The 21,875-nt window shown below is 34.1% G+C and overlaps 1 protein-coding gene across 5 annotated transcripts in view; it reads right to left on the bottom strand.

Annotated features, from left to right (window-relative positions):
* Positions 1–21,875, bottom strand: part of LOC138707912 (KN motif and ankyrin repeat domain-containing protein 1-like) — a 437,992-nt gene that overhangs the window by 41,077 nt on the left and 375,040 nt on the right. For all 5 annotated transcript variants that reach the window (XM_069837957.1, XM_069837958.1, XM_069837956.1 and 2 more), the window contains one exon: positions 14,521–14,721. In XM_069837957.1, the coding sequence (XP_069694058.1) occupies positions 14,521–14,721 (201 nt within the window). The remainder of the gene's footprint in view (positions 1–14,520; positions 14,722–21,875) is intronic.

The raw sequence follows: 21,875 nt of genomic DNA, 5'->3' as shown, positions 1-21,875 counted from the left end.
TTTTCATTATTGCTTAATCCTGAGTTTACTTATAAAGTCTAAACAGAATCATGGAAAAGGAAGCTTACCACTCTCAGCATCCAATCACAACCATACTTTTGCCATGACAATCCTGAGTTTACTTATAAAGTCTAAACAAGTAATAATTCAACTAAAACTTATGGTACAGAAGCCATCATGGAGATCCAACAGTTATCTCTTCCAGTGTCTCTCAATTTTTCTTCTACAGGAAATATTTAGCTCTTTCATTTACAGTATATAATGAACTCTAAGTTAAAATCTTGTCAGGGTTTACCATAAAGCAAAATGATGATTAAAAATACAAAGTTATGTTGTAGGATGGAATGCCAGAAAGAACAAGTGAATACAGGAGCCAGACAACACATTAAATACTAATGTTTACTTTTGCTGAAAAGTATCACAATTTGATATATATGATTTTGTAGCTAAATTGTCAGGTTCACTAGAGTATTTTATCGCACAACATTTAAGAATGTTATAAAAATTAATTTTATTTAATAAAAAAATGACAGGGATGTATTTGTGTGTTATTTTAAATGGAATGTATAATTTTACTTAACTAAATTAAAAATCTTAAATGTCTTTTCATGTATTTGTGTGAAGTTCTGTCATGTAAGACTATAACACGGCGTGAACCCGATCAAAATTTTCAGTTTTCTAAGCATTAACCATATAAGGTTACATCTTAGCGAAGTGCCTATTTAATTCCATAATCTTCTATTTTTTTAGAATCCGGTGTACTGAATGTAAATATCCTCTATTGTTTTCAACTTCATTTTGTTTTAACTTTTATTGTTGATCAGTCTCTCCTCAATAGGAGGGGTGAATTTGATCACACATTATTTTAACATTTAAAATTGGATAAATACAACTGAATGTGTGAAAATGATCACTAATTGAAGTTTTACAAACGTTTTTAAAGAACATTTCAATATTTATGGCAAAATATAATTATAAAAAGACAGTAAATGACAATCAATATTAAAGAATGTGTATTTCCCATGTCGCAAGGTTTACTGCACCACCTTTCAATTATCTGCCCTTCTACTTCAGTGGCAGGCTATATAAACAATGTATCACTCTCTCCCACCTTTTTCTCGGAGAAATTTCTTCTCATACATGTCCTGTCCTACTTTTCTAGCCACTCTGCCAATGAAATATTTTATTCTTTAATAATTTTCTCATAGCTTAATTTATTGTTCAGGCTCATGTAAGGGACCCCATATTCTTCTGAAGCCTTTCTAATGCTTAAAATTCCTAATTTTAAAGCTTTTGCCACATTACAAAGGTACAATGAGTTGCAATTGCACTTTCTCGTTGGTCCTAGCTTCTTTGCATATACTCACTTTGTTGAAATTAACCTAAAACGTAACGAAAATTAAGTTAAGGAGCGTAACTTAGTAACAAAATTAATCCCAATTACGAATTATTGGCTTCTTCCTTATATACACGTGTATTCGGAGTTTCCTTCCAAAACAACAATACTACATCGAAAAGGCATAAAATAAAAACGAAACTAATTTTATCTGTAATACTTTACACTAACCCTCAAAGGACTCCTATGAAATTAAATATTGTGTTACTTAATCTATTAAAAAAATATGTAATGAACTACAGTACAAGTTGTCTACAAGAATTTTCCAACAAAAATGTAGAGCACCTCGGAACCCTTCTTGCTAACGAACACAGTGAGTTGCACGTGATTTAAATATCAATTGTTGCTAAGAAATTATTTTCTTAGAAACGTAAGTGTCAAAAATGCTTTCAAATTATCAGCGATATCTGTGCACCATTCTTTGTTAAAAAAAAATATATATATATTATTGGTTGCACAATACTATATCAGATTCACCTCATTTTATGGTACACAATTTCTCAACTCCCACCCTCTAGTTCACCTTTGTCTGCAAGGTTTGTTGACATGCTTCAAATTTAAATTATGGTTTTATTTAATGACGCTTGCAACTGCAGAGGTTACATCAGCATCGCTGGTGTGATGGAATTTTGTCCCACAGGAGTTCTTTTACATGCCAGTAAATCTATCGACATGAGCCTGTTGCATTTAAACACACTTAGATACTATCGACCCCAGCTGGGATCGAACCTGCGACCTCGAGCACAGAAGGCCAGCGCTATACCAACTACACTACTGAGGGCGACGACATGCTTCAATGTACTCACTCGTATAGTTACCAGTGGCGGCTGAATAAGGAAGTATATCTCTTTCAATGGAAGTAAGTGAATCGAAGAAGGCAAGAAAATATTATTTCCATAAGGAAAGGAAAGTACAATACTTATATCTTTGTGAGAAAGGGAAGAACATTAAATGCTTGTTGTGCTAGAAAGTGTTGTTAGCTTGCTAAAATATGAATTGTACAGCAGTATTATGAAAATATGAATCATATTCATATTATAAAGTTACATTAATTAAAATTTTGTTCTCTTTTTCTGAAACATGCAGCTCTTTTCTTTTTTAATTATGAATGAACATACATATTTACGCATATATCCATATTAATTTCAACATAAAATTCATCATCACGATAATATAAGTTACCATATTTACAAACTTTATCCCATGCCAGGTTCTGATTGTGTTAAAAAACCAGTAGAACTAAAAAGCAAGTTTTATGATAGAAATAAATGAAATGCAACCAGCAATAAACCAAATACAACAACCAGATTGAACCGCAGTTCACGAGGAAAAACATTCTCTAGACAAGTTATGAAGTTGTGTGGAAAATTGCTAAAGCGAAAAACCGTATACAGAAAGAGAATTTATAAAAAAAAAAAAAAAAAAAAAAAAAAAACAACAACAAACCTCATTAAAGTAGTACAAAGTCTATGTTTTCAAGACAATATGAATTTTGAAAAAGATCTGCAGATTAGTCAAGATTTCTGGTGAGCTCATTATTAAATAAATATATATATATATATATATATATATATATATATATTTTTTTTTTGTTTGCATAAGTTTGAATTTTCAATTCCTATTATCTGTCATAATAATTAGAGTAGTTCAATTGTTACCATAACAGATATATTCTGTAGGATCAAAAATTAATCTTTATGTAGACTTGTTCTCTGTTTGTTAAGGATAGCAATGAGTTTGTACTGTTGTATATGATCCACCACTGAGCAGTATCAAGGAGGGTTTGAGACACTAGCGTATGAGATGAAGTGGGTTTGCTGCAATCAGTGTAGAATGGCTGAAGATATAAAAATGTCTACCATGTGCTATAGCTATGTGTTTAAATATAAGTGATATTTATGAAAGCTTATGAGTAGGGCTGTGATTTTATGGTGATCATTTTACCCTGATTTCGGTGATCACAATAGTTTAATTTCGGAGAATATTTCGTAAAAAAACAAGCAATTTCGGGCATATTTCACACCCTAAAGAAACTTAAAAATAATAAAATAACATTTTTTAAAATTACTATTGAAAGAATACCTTTGAAACTAACAGAAAATTGTTTGCATTATTAATTAAAATCATAATTCAAATTCATTCGACTGTGAGGGGATGATGGCATCCCTTTCTTGATCTCACAAAGGCAGTTGTTGCGAGAAAAAGAAATAACCATTGTATTCTTGCATTGCTCCCTGAAACTAGTCCCTGAAACTATGCATACAAGTAGTCCCTAAAACTATGCGTACATTGTTGCCAAATGTCACACGTATGTAATGCTTAACGATCAAATATGTAGAAACGTTCATGTATACCAGTATTTTATAACTAAGAAAAATTTCACGTTTTATTTGGAAGAAAGAGTCATTTTTCGTGCGAATTCTCCATAAAACATCGTGATTATGAAGTAATTTCGTGGATTTCTATCGATTTCGCGAAAATGCACTGATATATTTCACTTACTTTTGGACTTTCATTAAGGGATTAGCATTTTCCATGCATAAAATTAAGTTTCAACACATTTTGTGTATATTGTTAATACCAAAAAATCACACCCCTACTCATGAGTAAGGTAGAGGATACAGTGAGCTATTTACAGCGAAGTCGATTGCAGCAATATTTTACTACTTAATTAATTTATTATTCCCAGAACATGAATTTTACCAGCAATCGAAAAGTATTGGGAATAAATTTGAAAAAGGAAGAAAAAAAACGTTTCCTTCCCAGGCAGGATTTGAACCACGAAAGTCTTAGTTACCAGTCTATCGTGCTCTGGAGTGAACAAGGCTCTGAATTCAGCTACAAGGGTCGGTCTGTTTTTTTTTTTTTTTTTTGCCACTACTGTACAGTACTAAACCCCAAATTCCTATTTAACTATGCATAAATAACTGCCCTTCTTTCAATAAATTAATACTCTTATCTTGTTCAAGTTTTGCGCAGTATGATATTATCTGTCTGAATATTGCTTCAATGACTGGCATTAGTAACCAGACTGAGTGAGTAAAGATACAAAGACAGTATATATTTTTTCATCATTATAGATGCAGTTTTTTATTAATTCCTGAAATTTTGCAGCTGTTTCCATGTTTGGCAGATTCTGCATTATAAAAAATAACTTTACGGACAAGTTTCCACCTTATTCACGCTCTGTATTTCACAAATTTTACTGTATAATTTTATAATTTAATTATAATAATGGGTTCGGGTATAAATGGCTCAGCAGTTTGTATTTCAATTTTGTCCCAATCATTTCTATTTAGCCTATGTATATTTAGTAGTTGACCAACATAGTTTTTCCATCTGTTCAGGATTGAATAAGAGTCTGCAAGCAAGTCACCATTCTCATCCTCGATCACGTTTAAGGCTTCGTCTCAAGAGGCTGCTTAAAGTAAGTGTTGCAATTTCATTAACTATGAAAATAGTTCAAATTAATTTATAACATTGTAAAGCAGCTTCTGTCATACTGAACAAGAAGCTATCTGAGGAAAACAAAGACAAAGCTTTCATTCAAAAACCTTTTACATACAAGGACTTTTCAGGGTAATTAACTGTACTGGGAGCTTATCCTATAGTCCCAATACTGAAAATTCAACAACTTGCACATGTTAGAAATTTGATTAATGCTTTGCTCCAAGTGAAGTTCTGTTCCAGGACGGAACAATTGAAACATCGTTAACAGAGAGGGACAGAAAGAGGAATTTATTGTTCTCATCTGTGTATTGTCAGACCACTGGATCTGTGCCCCCATAAAACATGCGAACTGAACCTTAATTCCTTCTCAGCCTCGGTAATTCATTTTTCTCCCTGCATTCCTATCTCTCTCCCTTTCTGTCCCCCACTATTCACAATTTTGAGCCTTCTTGCGGGACAGTTTATTTGCACTTGCAGTCCAGTGTTATCAACTCAACATGAATACTGTAGCATGAAGTGGTGAAAAAAATATTAAGCAATAATAGCATTTTTCGATGAAGAGAAACAAACAGGTCAATATCTGTTTCCTATAAATGAGGCAACGAAAATAGCAGCTGTGATCACAGGTGAGGCTTATTTTATTTCAATTGATTATGTATTAAAATTACTCACTTAACTAATACTGATATAATACAACATTTTTATGTAATTTATATAGGCAGGTCAGAGCGCCTAATAAAGAAAATCAGGAGAGAGGGAGTCTGTGCAGGAGATGAAAAGCTAGAATCACTAGGGAAGAACAGATCAAGGGAACCTTTAATTCTTGTAGATGATATGGACTGATGTATTTTAAGAAGAAAGATACAAGAAAGAAAGAAGTTCCGACACTGAAGAAATTATTGAAGGTTGCGAGAGAAGCAATAAATTTCCAAGGTGGGAGAGAAACATTACCGATTAATAGAAGAGGAAGTAGCTAGATTTGTTATCAATTTGGGTGAAGACAGCAGCAGCAATAGTAGTGACTCAGATGCATATATGTAATTTCATGCATAATACAAGTCTTGGTCTTTTGTAAATATGTAAATTATTTTCATAAGTATAAATTAGAACACCTGCACATTATCGGTATGTTATGTTATATAGTATGTAAATATGTAAATAAGATCGTAGCATGTAGTAACTTCGCCATAGCCGGTCCCTAACCCAGATGAGAAAGAAAGAGGGTACATGACTGTGCGTTCTTTCATTCCTACAATTTTATTAGGACTTCAAGATCACGTTCCAAACCTAACAAAATAAGATAATGAGGTGAAGAAGAAGTATTTATGACGAAAACATTTCTCTTTAAAAACGAAATAGATTCCCTTCACGTAATTTCCATTTAACCAACAAATATCCACTGTGATCATATAATTATCTCCAAATAATCGTAAAAGTCAATCATTGTCATTAGACCTACTTAAATTAAATTATGAATAAGTAATAATTAACCTCACATAATTAATAAACAATATTCAAGAGACATGACACTGTTTGACGGAAGTTTGGCAACATCCCTATTCAGCAAGATTCGTGGCCTGCTGTTTGGCGTGGTGGGAGGAAAGTTGGTGGAATGGAATCAGTAGAGGTGTTAACTTTTCCAAGAATGACGACAGCGCCGATGGTCCGACAATACCTTTCTTATGATGAACTCAACCCGCCATCAGAGACAGTAAGATGATTAATCGCCCTATGTAACAAGACGGGAGAGATGGCTATGGTCAGAGGCTGTCTGCAAGGAGGCGTTCTTTCGCCCCTGCTCTAGATGCCTTGTTGTGGCAACTCAATGAGGGTGGATATTTTACTATTGCATTTGCAGATGACGTTAGCATAACTGTTAGACGGAAATTTCCTAATACATTGTTCGAGGTGCTTCAAGTTGCACTGAAGAAGAGTGAAGTCTTGTGCAAAAGAACTAAACTCTTTGTTAATCCAAGCAAATCGGTAATGGTACATTTCACTACAATAAGATCTATAGGGAACTTGAAGGAACTTACTCTATTTTGTGAGCGAAATACTTTAGTTTTAAATAATATCTAAGACTTTTATTCTAGACAAGAAATTAATTTGGAAAAATCATTTAAATTATTGCATTATCAAGGATGATCCTTGTTAAGACATGGGGTCTAAAACAAAGGATTACATAGTAGATATTATACTATTACGATAAGACTTTTACTCTCTTTTGCCGCACTCAGGGGGCCAAGAGTTAAGTTAAGGAATGGCAGGACTGAACTTAAATTGCAAAGGGTGTTTTGCATAGGAATAACGGGAGCATTTAGAACAACACTCACTGCGACAATAGTAATGATGATTGGACTTAACCCATTACCCTTTTGGGTTGAGGCTGAGGTCCTCATAGTATTCCACAGAATTTGTTGTCAAACAATTGTGTTCAACACTGAACACTTGGATCACATTAAAATCCCTTGGGACAAAGACATCTATCAGATATTTAATATGAGAACTGACATTTTAGAACCAAGGGTTTTGTTTTATAAAAAATTCACTGTCACTTACCCAGAGCGCAGTGAATGGAAGAGGCAGGTTAAACCTGAGAACAACAAGGGCCGAGTCTGGTATACTGATGATTCTAAAACTGAGTCTGGGACTGGTGCTGTATTATTTGAAAATGACATCAAGCTTTCTTTTAACTTGAGTCAATAAGTCAGTCTTTCAGACTAAGATTTTTGCTACCTTAGCTAGAGTCAAGAGAAGTATTAAGAGGGGCTACAATGGTAGATTTATTCTTAGACTTTCAGAGAGTCAAACTGCGTTTAAGGCACTTGGTTAAGTCAGAAATGGTCTCGGAATACTGCAAGTCCCTCATGATACTGGCTGAACATAATACAGTTCAACAAAATTGGGGGCTGGAACATGTAGGGAATCAAGGCAATGACAGATTAAATGATGGTGAGATGCCAAGGAGGGAACCGAAATCCCTTACATAGACCTGAGCCTGTGCTGGAACTGTTCTCAAGACCAGTTAAGCAGATTATTTTAAGAAACACAAAAATCACTGGAACTCAAGTGAGAGCTGCAGACACTCTTAAGACCTCTACATTTTGATAAAAGCAAGTTAAGTGAGCAAGAAAATGTTCTCTTGGGCAATTGGTTTCCTTACAGCAGTCATGTCAAAAGATGCCCATAGGCGCAAGCGTGCACTTTAAAGCTCAGGAGAGCCTGAGTACTTTACAGTGAAAAGGAAAGAGACAGACGAGTGAGGTAGTATATGCCGCTTGGTCGAGCTAAATACAGGGATGGCCAGCACTGATTCAATGGATAAAGGGAAGAGAACTTATTAAAACTGTATCCATGTTAATTTTTAGATTTGTCTGAGAAGTATAAGTGCATTATAAGAATGTAAGTTTTAATTTTAATGCTCATTTTTCACAAGTTTGCTCTTTTATTCAAAAGGAATATTTTCTCAACTTTTTTTTTACAGAAAAGTGAAATTTTCAGATATGTCTATTTAGTAGCCTTGCAGGTACTAAAACAATGTTTTCGTGAATCTAATGTATCGTAAATACGTATTACTATAAATAAATAAATATATATATATATATATATATATATATATATATATATATATATATATATATATATATATATACATATATATATATATATATATACACACTATTACTGAATATAGTGTATTGAAAATTAAACTTCAGCTCTAGAGCTTCAGCAGATTTCGAGAAAATAATTTAACATCCTGATGATAGGAATTTGCGCAACATTATCACCTTAAAAGCTTAATGCGATAAGAGTTTTGTTATGTAATATTAGTTAGAGTTAAAACATATACCTAGGTAACTTTGCTTCGTACTATAATATTGTTTTGATTCGTTTATTGATTACTTTTATAAGGCTAAAGATACCATCAATTTCAATTCTAACTTATCATGTCATACTCAATCTCTTTCTTAGGGATATCACTTTCTTTATGAATGTTGTGTTTCATTTACTTAGTATAGTATAGTTATACTACTATGAAATTTATGTGAATATTCCTTCTTAACTCTTTATTATGTTATTAACATTTAAAACACAACAGCAATATTAAGAAATTGGTGTTAGTACTGTTGTTTTACATATAACATAGATAATATCGAACAGAAAGAAGCCATATAAAAATAACGACATAAAATTTCACATTCCGTTTGAAGTTTGCACACCACTGTTTTCTTAATCCAACAGGCTGCTTATTCATATACATAATCTTTCCTCCTTCCATACCTAGCGCTTGATGCCCACACACAATGTCAAAGTCAGAAAAATGCGCTTGCTTTGACATCACTGCCCTACAGGACACTATGTCCATAAGAAAAACTTGCACAGAATGGAACATAACATTAGCCCACCTTGTACTCTCGTTTACAGAGAGGTAAGTATGTAGCTCATCTGTTATGTGATTGCAATGCAGTCACTCATCAAAGAGTTCTCGTATTTGGAAAACAATTTACAAAGCTTGATTAGCTATCAACTATCTCAGTCCATAGTTCAGTTCATCAAGAACATTAAACTAATGGACTGATACGATATTACGACGGGAAACAGCAATAGATATTTTTAGGTTGCTGTGCTAGGGCTTTCACAGCCCTCTCATTTAAATACAATTCAATAAATCTAAGAGACAGCATCTACAATCTTCATGGCTTTTGGTACTACTGTGGCAATTTTGTGACCAAGAAACAAAGAAAGAACATAATTCCTTTCCTAAAACGTGCAGATTAAATATTCTGAGCAGTTCAGAGACATTTCCATGCTACCTTCGGCAGTGGGAGTGGGATAATTGCGCAAGAGTTAGAGTTTAGAATCATGACAAGTGACTCGAGGAACAAACATCATTTCAGGATCAAAGAATGTATAGTTTGACAACTTCAAGTGAAACCCCGTAAAACACGCCAACTTCTGGAATCTCTCTCTTTCTCTCTACCCTCTTCCTCGCTCCTCGTTATTCAGTCACCAATCACCACGTAAATATCTGAGAGGGTGTGAGTGGGCATTGCGACCAATAGAAGAACCACTCTCCAATATTACCACAATAACAGATTCTTCAGTTTTGCCTTGACTGTCGGCTAGGAAGGTTTCATTATGCTAGCATTGCAGGCAACTAGTTAACCTTTTAATGCTTTTGTTAGCAGGTCTGACAAACTGTGAGTGGACCTGCAAGTACATAATGCTAGTGCTCTCCCCCTTTCCCCCGTGCTTTCTCACTTGCTCCTCCCCAAGACAGCCAGCACTCATGTAGTAACTCGGTCAGGGTTTCAGTTCGATTTGTCAATCTATAGCCTATATTGAAGCAGTCTGATGGGCTCAAGGAAAGTTCTACTGCCAACTTTTCACATAAAACTGGGCATAATGAAGCAATCGGTAAAGGCTTCAGACAGAAACGAAAATAATTTGAATATCCGAATAACAAATTTTCAACCCCTTGCAAAATCAATCTGAAGTAAGGATACCCAAATAAGAAAGACTGATAAGATCTCATTTTAAATAATCAACAACTTACTGAGAAATATAATTGCTAACATGTGAGATTTGAGATTTAGTCGACAAATTTTCAGAGAATGGAAAAGATACAATTATGAGCAGTCTGTAAACAACATGTTAGCTACATATAAGTTTGCTGATGTAAAATAAGCAGTTTTAAAATATATATCCTATATCTTACTTAAAAAAAAGCAGTACAACCTATTCTCCAAACATTGCGTTCTGTAGAAAAGGAAATAAACAGTCAACTTAGAACATTTTTCACAACCAGGGGATCGCACTGTCATTTTGTTTTCTAGACCCCAAATATATTTTGTAGTTATGCTATGATTTACATGAAACTTGGGGAAATATTTATGTGATATGAAATACACAAATATTGAAAGTGTTATTTAAATACCATTTCCAGTTTAACTGGAAACAGAATTAACTTTATTTCAAATGGAACACGCTGTATATTTGTATATTATTTTACTCGTCTTCAATTATTATTAATCTAATGATGTATAACATGTCCAGGTTTGAATTGATGGTCTTTTGATTAATAAGAAAAGAACAATATTTGCTATGGATGATCGTGGTTTGGAACGAATGTTTGTTTACATATTTGTTATTGCAGTGGTGGACAAATACTTACACAATTATTAAGCAATTAAAACCATTGGTGGTGCAAAATGGAACGTCACTAATACACTAGTGAAGAAGGTGAATATGTTATTAATGCATGGCGAGTGCAGAAGAAATGCACAGGCAGTTTGCATTTTGTATACTGAAAGGTACCCTGATTGTCATCATCCTGCTGTAAATTATTCGGCAACACCTGGATAGGGACCAATGGACAAGATCACCTGACTTATCAGACTTATTAGACTTCTTTGTGTTTCCTCATTTAAAAAATATTCAACATCACCAAAGACTTTACAAGAATTACAATAGCTAATATGAACCCTCAGAAATTACACACTGTTATGCGGGAGATAATTGAAAGAACCAGGTGATGTCAATTAACAAAATTTCTCCATATTCATACCTTCTACTCAACAAATGAATTGCAAATTCAATTAATCTGTTTACTATATATCACAAATATTTGCATAATTTTTACTTGTTGCACATCTCAAAATTAAAAGGCCAATGTATGATCAGTGGAATACAATAAAAGAAATGAAAATGAAAAACTTATTCCAGAAAGAACTGGTTTTCGAAAAGTGACATTGCTTTCCGACAGATAATTGGCAATGAAAATGTAACTGTCAATCATTTATAAGATGTTCTGTTTTTTGACAGAATTTATGTTCCTTATATATATATATATATATATATATATATATATATATATATATATATATATATATATATTTGTGTGTATGATCCACGACATGTAGTAAGTTATGTTTATAAAATGAAGAGCCAGAAACATTATTAATATAAAATTTAGATAAAATGCAGAATAGGACGTTTATTAGAAGAATGCAGTGTAAAAGCGTCCTTGTTTAATAGTGACACTTATTTCTTCAGTCTTTATAATATATTATTCCATATCAAATAATGAAAAAAATATTTCCCACACAAGCTGCAACTTTCTGTTCTTATTATAAAGAATTCCTATTAGGATAGACTACTTTTGTTTACTGATGTTGCTGTTGAAGATTGAATGTACGCACATGTCATCTTTCCATGATGTAATGGGTAATAAAATAAATATAAAAATAAAAATATGTGATAAAAATAAACTATAAAAGAACAAGCGAGTAAGGGAATAATCAGAAGCAAAAATGTAATGAAAAAATTAAATACTGTGGATATGAGTGATTACTTGCCCAGTTCCTTATCCACCCTTCCTATGGGACTGTTTCAAAGTGAATTTTCTTACTTCAGGGCTTATTATTTTGTTTTATAATGGATTTCAAACATTAAATTATCGTAATTAAGGCTCATTTGATAGAATTTTCGGATGGATACTGGTTTTCTGTCTATGTAGACTGACCTCATTAAAAATAAATAGTTGTCCAGAACAATGTGGAAACTTATTTTGTGACTTTCTTTTCACTATTAGAGTCACGTTCATTAAAACCGAAAATAAATAGCTTCGTCCTATCCTCCTCAGAGCAAATTTAAACATACTGTTTTGACTTCGAGGGTGTCTTTACAAATGCAGTGTAGAGTAAACAAATATTTAATCATATACTTAAATATTCATCTCAGAACGAATTATAAGACTTGTGTTATATGAATGGAACACAGTGTGATTTCTAAACAAACTTCTGAGCCTACAAACTTGGAAAGCGAAACCTTATCAGACAAAATGAATAATAAAATAAAAATCAAAGAAAGAAATTTAAATGCGTGCAAATAAGACAGTATCTATATCAAGAGGCCTAGTAATTTTAAAGATGGATCTACTGAGCTTTATTTTACCAAAGTAAAATCAACAGCTTACAAGAGTTCACAATGGAGACCAAAATTGTGTCGAAAAAATAGGAAAAATTTCAGAAAAGTGGAATACTTGCAATATGCTTGGACCCACTATGTATATCAGTGGTTCTCAGCCTTTTTAAGATTGTGAGCACCGTCTACACCTCATACTGAGTGAGTGAGCACCATGACGTTGAATAGGCTTAATATATGAACATATAAATAAATTAATTAACAAATAAAGTACACATTTTTTAAAATACTCATCAAGGTAATGGGATCCTTGAACCTGTATGTTATTCAAAATTTCAGTGACGTCCAAAGAGAAGTCGTTTAGATGTGAATCAATTAATCATAATCGTGTTTTGTTGTTAAGATATTTCATAACAGAGAATTTTTTTTTTCGTATATGTAAGTCGTCCCGAACAAAACTAGACATTTGAGAGAAACACTGCGCAGTATTTGGAATCTCTTTATGTCTTCGCTTCCCAGAGGGTATGAATTTCTCCTTTTAAAGCAAATATTTCAGCTGTAAAAAGGATTGGAGATCTATCAGTTCAGTTCCTCAAGAGCAGCCATATTATTCTCTTGAATAATCTTGATTTTTCTGACTAAATCCACACTTAATTGAAAGGGGTTATACATAATGAAATATGGAAAGGCCTATTAGGACACTGGCGGCCGGGTAGCTCAGTTGGTCGAGCAGCTGGCTACGGACTGGAAGGTCTGGGGTTCGATCCCAAGTGGTGATGGGATTTTTCTCGTTGCCAAACTTTCAGAATGGCCCCGAGGTTCACGGCCTCCTATAAAATTGAGTACCGGGTCTTTCCCGGGGGTAAAATGCGGTCAGAGTGTGGTGCCAACCACACCACCTCATTCTAGTGCCGAGGTCATGGAAAGCATGGGGCTCTACTCCATGCCCCCCCAAGTGCCTTCATGGCATGTGACGGGGATACCTTTACCTTTACCTATTAGGACACTAAAATAGTATAATGGATGGATAAGAACACTATTTGTTCTGGGTCATATAGCAAAGTTAGCACTGAAGAAAGGACTTCATGATCGTTTGTGCTTGCAAGCACATTTTTACTCGCATAACGAGAGCACCAAATGTCATTAAAAGAGCACCATAGTGCTTGTGAGTACCAGGTTGAGAATGCCTGATGTATATTAACTACAAGTAGTTCCGCATCATATATTAGAACTTGAAATGCTCTGAAATTTGACCTATTTTCACAAATAGCAATGAGATGAAAGTAATGTGAAGCCTCAAATACTAAACTGGACATATTCAATTGTGTTAACTGTGCTAATAAAATTACTGTTCTCACAATCTTCGATTCTTTTAATAAAGACTCTTTTCAACTTTAGATCGTTTAATGAAATGTCCCTGAAATCACGATGGCGACAATAACAAAAATGAAATAATAATAATAATAATAATAATAATAATAATAATAATAATAATAATAATAATAATAATTTGAAAAGATTAAAGTGTAACAAATATTACGTTAATTCTTATATATAGAGAATATATCTGACTTGGGGTGCAACCGAGACTGTTGTCTAAGCTGCTCTTATATTGGAAAGGATCTTTGTTACAATTAAGTAAATTTCTTCAGTTTCTTAACAGCTCTCTTCAAACCTTCACTTGTCAGATTTATAGTGTAGTCTAGTGTTACTTGCGAATTTACGAATGTGTGTAATTATTAACATACACAGTCCACTATTGAAGCATCGCAATCAGGTTGACTCAACAGATGCTTCACAATAGCAGTGTGTCCATGCTCTGCTGCGCACATCAGTGCTGTACTACCATCCTCATCTTGAATATTCATGTCAGCCCCAGCTTCAACCAGCAACCGCACCATATCCAGGCGCCCATGTGAGACGGCAAGCATCAGAGCTGTCTGACCATGCTGAAGACAGAACATTTCAGTTACCTTTGTATAAGTTTTCATTTCATATCAAACCAAAGAAAATAAACAGAACTTTCAATCATCAATATCTATCAGAGAAAAGGCTCACCTTCAATTTCGTGCACAATTGTGCAACTGTGAAAACATAAAAATATCCTATTAAATTAAACTTACGAATTTTTATATGACCATGTACTAATTAAAATCGAACCAAAGAAGTTTAAGACGCATTTAAAAATGAATGAAATTTATAATACTAGTATATAATGAATTTTTGGTGCTACTTGAGTAAATTCTCTGTAGAAATATTTCGTTTGTTGTAAGAAGTATTTGCTGAAAATTTTATATTACATACCAGTGCACATTAATCACAAAAGTATTGAAGGGAGGAAAGAAAGAAATGGTGTGCATTTCCACTGCATAATATACTGTAATAAAGTTCTAAGGAATGCTTCATTCATTAATGTGTGTGAAGACCAGTATAATGATAACGCAAAATTGACAATAAAGCTAATTCCTCATATGACAATGTATGAGCCTTTCTAAGCAAAGATTTAGGAATAAATCTGATAGATATAAATCACTCTCATTCTCTTCCCAATTTAAATACAGTACATAATCATTCCTTGATTAAAATAAAAATACCGCTAAAAGCTGATAATCGAATTTTTCATAATGGGCTGACCAACCACTGATGTAGGGTTGTCAGATTGTACGTTTCCCCATATTCTTAATTTTTATTTTACCTTAAAAAACGTCTTCCGTAATTTGAGGGTTATCTATAAAGTTCAGGTGGTGAGAAACAAGTGTTCTGTGGACTTGATAAATGCTGAAATATTAAATTGAGTATTTCTCCATTTCAATCAAGTTATGCAAAGAATTTATTTTGGAGAATAAAAATAATACAAAATTACTTCTGGCTGGCAAATCTTCTGTTAAATATGAGTTCTGTCAGCAATGCTTCAGGTTTTCCTAAATATGAATGGTTTTATTACACTTATATTGCAAATATATGTAGGCCTAACATATAGGTTCTGCATATGTATTTTATAATATTAAGAGGAGCTCGTATATACTATATGCGCCATGTTAAATTCCCGAAATTTATACACCTTTTCTCAGGAACTGCTTGAGCTAGAAGGATGCAACTTTTTGCACAACTTGATATAGCTATTCTTTTTATTGCTGGTTTTTGTAGGCTGGTAACCTTAAAAAACTATATTATTTTTTTAATTTTTCTCGAAGAAAAGTTTTTTTAAAACATTTTTTCACAGAAAACATATATATTTTTTTTATTTAGTTTATTTTGTGATGTGGAGCATGGAAAACCAGGAATTATTTAGTTTCATGGCATGAATTGGTGTTTAAAATTTCAAGTTTCTACTGGTAGTAGTTTTTGAGAAAAAGATAAATTTACATAAAAAAAAAACAAATATGAGAAAGTGACATAAACTTAACCGAACTTTAATGTGTACCTGGTCCATAAGCTGGATCATTAGTGTCTTTTTCATCCCTCTGGCCCTTTTAAGACATCTTTTATTCTTTCCCTCCATATTGAACTTCGCCTCACAATCCATATCTACTTTTTTCACCCAGAGATTTCAATATATTTGCACGCTTTCACCATGTTCGCTCATGGTTCCATGTCTAATCTCTTCAAAACTTTAATCCTACCGCCATTTCCCCATTGAATTTTAATACAGCATCATGTACACCAACTGGCAATGTCTTTGCACCCACAAAAACAGGTTTGGCACCCTACACCAAATAATATTATTGAAGGTCTCATTTTATTTTGGATTTTCCCATGCAGACACCTACGAAGATGATCTGGATGGGCCAAACAGAATGATATAATGGCGGGAACAATGAAGACAACACACTTTATTTCCTCATGTGTAGCATAATATACTCAATTCCCGCAAATTTCAAACTATGATTTACTTTTCCTTGATAGAAATTTCTACTAGGAAAGGGGAGTGCCTCTAGTAGTGCTGGACATTTAAAGGGCCCTTTTGGAAGTTCTGACACAAAATAAGAATGAGAGATGGTTAAGCAGGCTTTACACAACACAAATAGACAAAAAAGAGAAAAATCGATATTTTTTACCAAAAATACATACAACCTCCTCTTAAATGTCTAAAATAGAGTTAAGAATGATAATGATCTCACACCTTAAACAATAAACAATAAATTATAACGTCGTTGATTTTATGAAACCTGCTATGTGACAGTATAGAGTATAATTTTTCAGGAGAAAGAAAAATTAATTAAAGATCAATAGGCCTACACTGATTCTCGATGATACCATATTCACTGAAGTTTTCTACTGAATTATCTAATATTCTTCTACAGGCCTACTGATATTTAATTACTTTTTCCTTCCCTCTGAAAAAAAATGCTCTGCACCATCACATACGAGGTTTCATAAAATCAATGACATGCAGCTAAATCCCTGGAAAATCGCATACAACTTGCTTATTTTTTGTGAATTTTTTTTTTTTTCAAAACAAATCCGGCAACTTTACAATAATGAGTCTTGTATGTCCTGATATTACTATGAAAGGAACCAATAGAACTCAATAGAAAAGTCACCATGTTCACCCACACGGGGGGGGGGGGGGGGAAATGTAGTTGAAAAATCATACTGATAACACGTGCAGCATGTTTTTCTATGAATTGAAACTAAACAGCGTTTCTTATCGACTTTTGTGTGCTGATTACCAAAATGTACTTAGTTTTTGCCCATCATATCAGAATATTCCACAATTCGCAATTTTATTTTTAGTTAAGGGACACGAAGACTGAATTTTCAAACTTCCACATTTCTTGACAGATTTTCTTAACATTTTTACTGTTAATTAACAGTAATAATACCTGTATTACCAAATTTGAATTTAATCGGACTAATAGTTATTAAGTTATTATTTCTTTAAATATTTTATTTGCAAATAATGTCAATTAATCAAACATTCCCCACTGTTTTCTAGATATAACATTAATGGCCGGTTTAACCAAACTCCTTTAAATTAGCACAAACGACTTGTCAATAAATGGATCATTTAATTTTAACGAGATCTTTAAAAGTTGACTGTTTCACTATGCCTCGTTTCTTTAAAATTAATGTGCGTTTACTAACCTGGGGATTTTGTACTTATATCTTGCATGTTTTATTTCTCATACGACCATGGCTTCGAAATCGCGAATTTCATTGGTTACATATATGATCACGGCTGACTTTGTTTGGCATGAGGAAACAATCATAGGCAAACGTGAAACAGGCAGTAATTTTAAGAACATCTAAAATTCTTATTCTTGATATTTTTCCTAAATACAGTATGTTGTCACATCGTAATTTAAAAACAAAAAAACCAGATGCTTCCAAATGTAAATAGGAATGTAGAGCAGTTAATTTGTAACTTCTAAAGGAAATATAAGAAAATTTTGCGGACGATAAGGTACACAGCTTCAGAATTGATGCCACAGTACAGTTATTATTAGGCCTAAATTTAGGATGGGAAGTCGCCTCTTCCATAAATTGCATACTACTTTCATACTGTATTTCATGTAGATTTATGCACCCTGTAACAATTTTGCCCTGCTTGTGTGGTAGAATTCAGAAGAGGTGTCATTAAATTGGATTTTAAGGGATATCCATTATCCATTGCATCCTAAAAGCAAAATCTCTTGGCACCCTTTCCATTTAAAAAGGCATCCTCTTACACCTTTGGAATGTTGTGCTATCGTGTACTGATCATAACATTATCTTAAAACAAGAAGAATCTGTTGAAGAGACATTAAGTGGGTGATTCCTATCTGTCGTATTCTAACCTATTACAATTTCAATAAACTAGCGCTGAGGTAATTCTGCTGATTTCGGAATTGAAAATCGTTGAATTTTATTTTATTTATTTATTATTATTATTATTTTTTTTGTGGAGATGCAACTGATCGTATATACAAGGCATAACAAAAAACTAAACTAATCAAACCTAACCTGTCACAGTTTCGTATGTGCAAGGTGTATAAGCAGAGCACGAAGGAAACTACCTCACAATTTTTTATGCGGAACTCTACAAATGAAATTGTTTGAATATTGAATGAAAAATAGGATCTTCTGTTGCAGAATCTTTTGGCCATATTACTGACAGGAGATATGACTGGAACATGTAGCTTACACACACTATCGTTGTCAATGACGACAGGAAATTTAGCTGTAGGCCTATTATAAAGATAATGAATGTATTGTGGTCGTAAAGTTGATGTACGTTTGATACTTTATTCACATATTTAGACAATACAGCCTTTGACATCCCGTTCATATCACCAATTACTATTTCAAAACTTCCCGTAACATTATCTTAAAGCGAGAAGAATCTGTTGCAGAGGTGTTAAGTGGGTGATTCCTATCTGTCGTATTCTAACCTATATTCAGTTTCTTCTAGAATCATTCTTATTACTTATTTCCTTAATGTGTAGCTTTCGTGAAATTCTTTATCACTTAAATCTTCAAAATGATTATTCAAAGTGTTATTACAACACATAAAAGTTCGCCATTATGTTGCAGAATTTCAACATCGAATACGTCCGCCATGTTGTTGACTTCTTAACCCATCGTTACTGCTTTAACGCAACGAATTAGGTCCTAATAAATTAACGACGAGTTTAAAGATGCGTTAGCAATAACGATGTTTGGTGGAACACAAAAATTGACTAACGTGTCATTAAATTATTTAACGAGACGTTATAATGATAACGAAGGTTGGTGAAACCAGCCATAAAGGTAATAATATTTCCTTTGATATGAATTACAGTCATAGAAATACTTTTACAGTGAGATATTTAGTACAATTGATTTTATTTAACTGTAATATTTTTAGGGGGAATTGTAGACCCTATCCCTGCCGTGTTAATGTTACCTACAGAGTCCTTACTTACTTACTGGCTTTTAAGGAACCCGGAGGTTCATTGCCGTCCTCACATAAGGCCGCCATTGGTCCCTATCCTGAGCAAGATTAATCCATTCTCTATCATCATATCCCACCTCCCTCAAATCCATTTTAATATTCAAATCAAGATTTCAGGTATAACTCCCTGTAAAGTTGATTTGAATAATTTCGAGGAAAAATTGTTCTGGGGCCGGGCATCGAACCCGGGACCTTTGGTTTAACATACCAACGCTCTACCAACTGAGCTACCCGGGAACTCTACCCGACACCGATCCAATTTTTCCCTCTATATCCACATACCTCAAATTGGGCTGACAACCGTCAAGCAACCAACTTCGAGTGCACACTGTTCGTTAACAGAAAACCACAATTTAAGTCACACAGAGTTAGTGTGCACACTGTTCGTTAACAGAAAACCACAATTTAAGTCACACAGAGTTAGTGTGCACTCGAAGTTGGTTGCTTGACGGTTGTCAGCCCAATTTGAGGTATGTGGGTATAGAGGGAAAAATTGGATCGGTGTCTGGTAGAGTTCCCGAGTAGCTCAGTTGGTAGAGCATTGGTACGTTAAACGAAAGGTCCCAGGTTCGATGCCCAGCCCCGGAACAATTTTTCCTCGAAATTATTCATTTTAATATCTTCCCATCTACGTCTCAGCCTCCCTAAAGGTCTTTTTCCCTCCGGCATCCCAACTAGCACACTATAAGCATTTCTGGATTCGCCCATACATGCTACATACCCTCCCCATTACCTACAGAGTCCACCAAAAAAAAATATATATTCACTCTTTAAGGAACGAAAACTATTTATTATGTGTTTGTTTCACATTTAAATACTGATCACACATGTAGTACTGTCTTCAGTTAAGCACAAGGTTACTTTAGATGTTCGAAATGTTCACCGTTGGCAGCCAGAATCATAATGCAATGATGAGCGGGCACCGCAGATACAGCAGTCAATGTTTCAATGGAGATTGCTGCACATGATGCTGTAATCTCCAGCATCCGTGGCTAAATGATGATAGACTTTATCTTTCACAGTTTCCCACAAGTAAAAATCCATAGGGGTTAGATCTAGCGACTGTGGAGGGAACTCAATGGACCGTCTTCGTCCAATTCAATGTCCCTGCAGATTGTCATCCAGGAGAGCTCGTACTGCTAAGTGGTAGTGTGGTGGCATCCCGTCCTTTGGTAAAGACATCATCAGCTCCATAAAATGCACGTACATCTGGTAAAATTGATGTGCGTAACATTACGAGGTACGCTTCTCCAGTGAGAGTACCATCAAAGAAAAAGGGTCCTACTAAGCCCTTAGATGATACTCCACACTACATATGAATCCCTGGTAGATTGACCACCTTTTCCACATGAACATGCGGATTTTCCGGTGCCCAGTAGACGCACTTATGCCAATTCACTTTTCCATTAAGTTTAAACTGGGCCTCGTCAGAACACACTATCTGTGTCACAAATTGTTTGTCTTCAGTTATCATCCGCTGATACCATTCGCAAAATTGTATTCGACGATCAGGATCATCATCATTAATAGCATGCAGTACTGTGGGATGTAAACTTTCCACTTAGCAGCTATCAGAATTCGTCGTACACTTGTACTGCTAATCCCCACTTCATGTGCACATCGTAGCAGACTTCAGTGGAGAAGTAACAAACCTTTCCAACACAAGAGCCGACAAAGCATGACTTGTAGCTGTATGCAGTCTTCCCAATCTTCCTTTGTGAATATCACATTTCGTTCCATGTGCCTCAGACTTGTCAATAATGTGTTTAATCGTTAGGTGAGGTGGGGGTTCTGTTTTGTACTCCCGCCTCCACTGATGCTGCACTTCAACGGCATTATCAAACCTCATAAACCACTTCAGAATGCATTTTCGCTGCTCGAACATCAAGCGTGCTCCAGCCATTCTGTTTTCTCACTATTGTGATGAAAATACCGACATCTGTTGAGCGAAAGACCATACTACAATATACTAGCAATTCAAATCAATTGACAATATCGATATCCTGATACAGTCTGACAAAGAGTGTATACATTTTTTGGCGGACTCTGTACTTTAGATACACTTTTGTCAGAAACTATCACACTGTTAGGTAAATTTCAAACATGTTAGGTAAAGTTCAGTTATATTATTGTTAGTATCAAACTTTATTATATATTTGTATATTGGCAACGTTGAATTTATGTATT

This window comes from Periplaneta americana, chromosome 10 (assembly GCF_040183065.1).
Source record: "Periplaneta americana isolate PAMFEO1 chromosome 10, P.americana_PAMFEO1_priV1, whole genome shotgun sequence".
In the NCBI taxonomy this organism is placed as follows: Eukaryota; Metazoa; Arthropoda; class Insecta; order Blattodea; family Blattidae; genus Periplaneta; species Periplaneta americana.
This window is presented reverse-complemented; position numbering and strand designations above follow the sequence as displayed.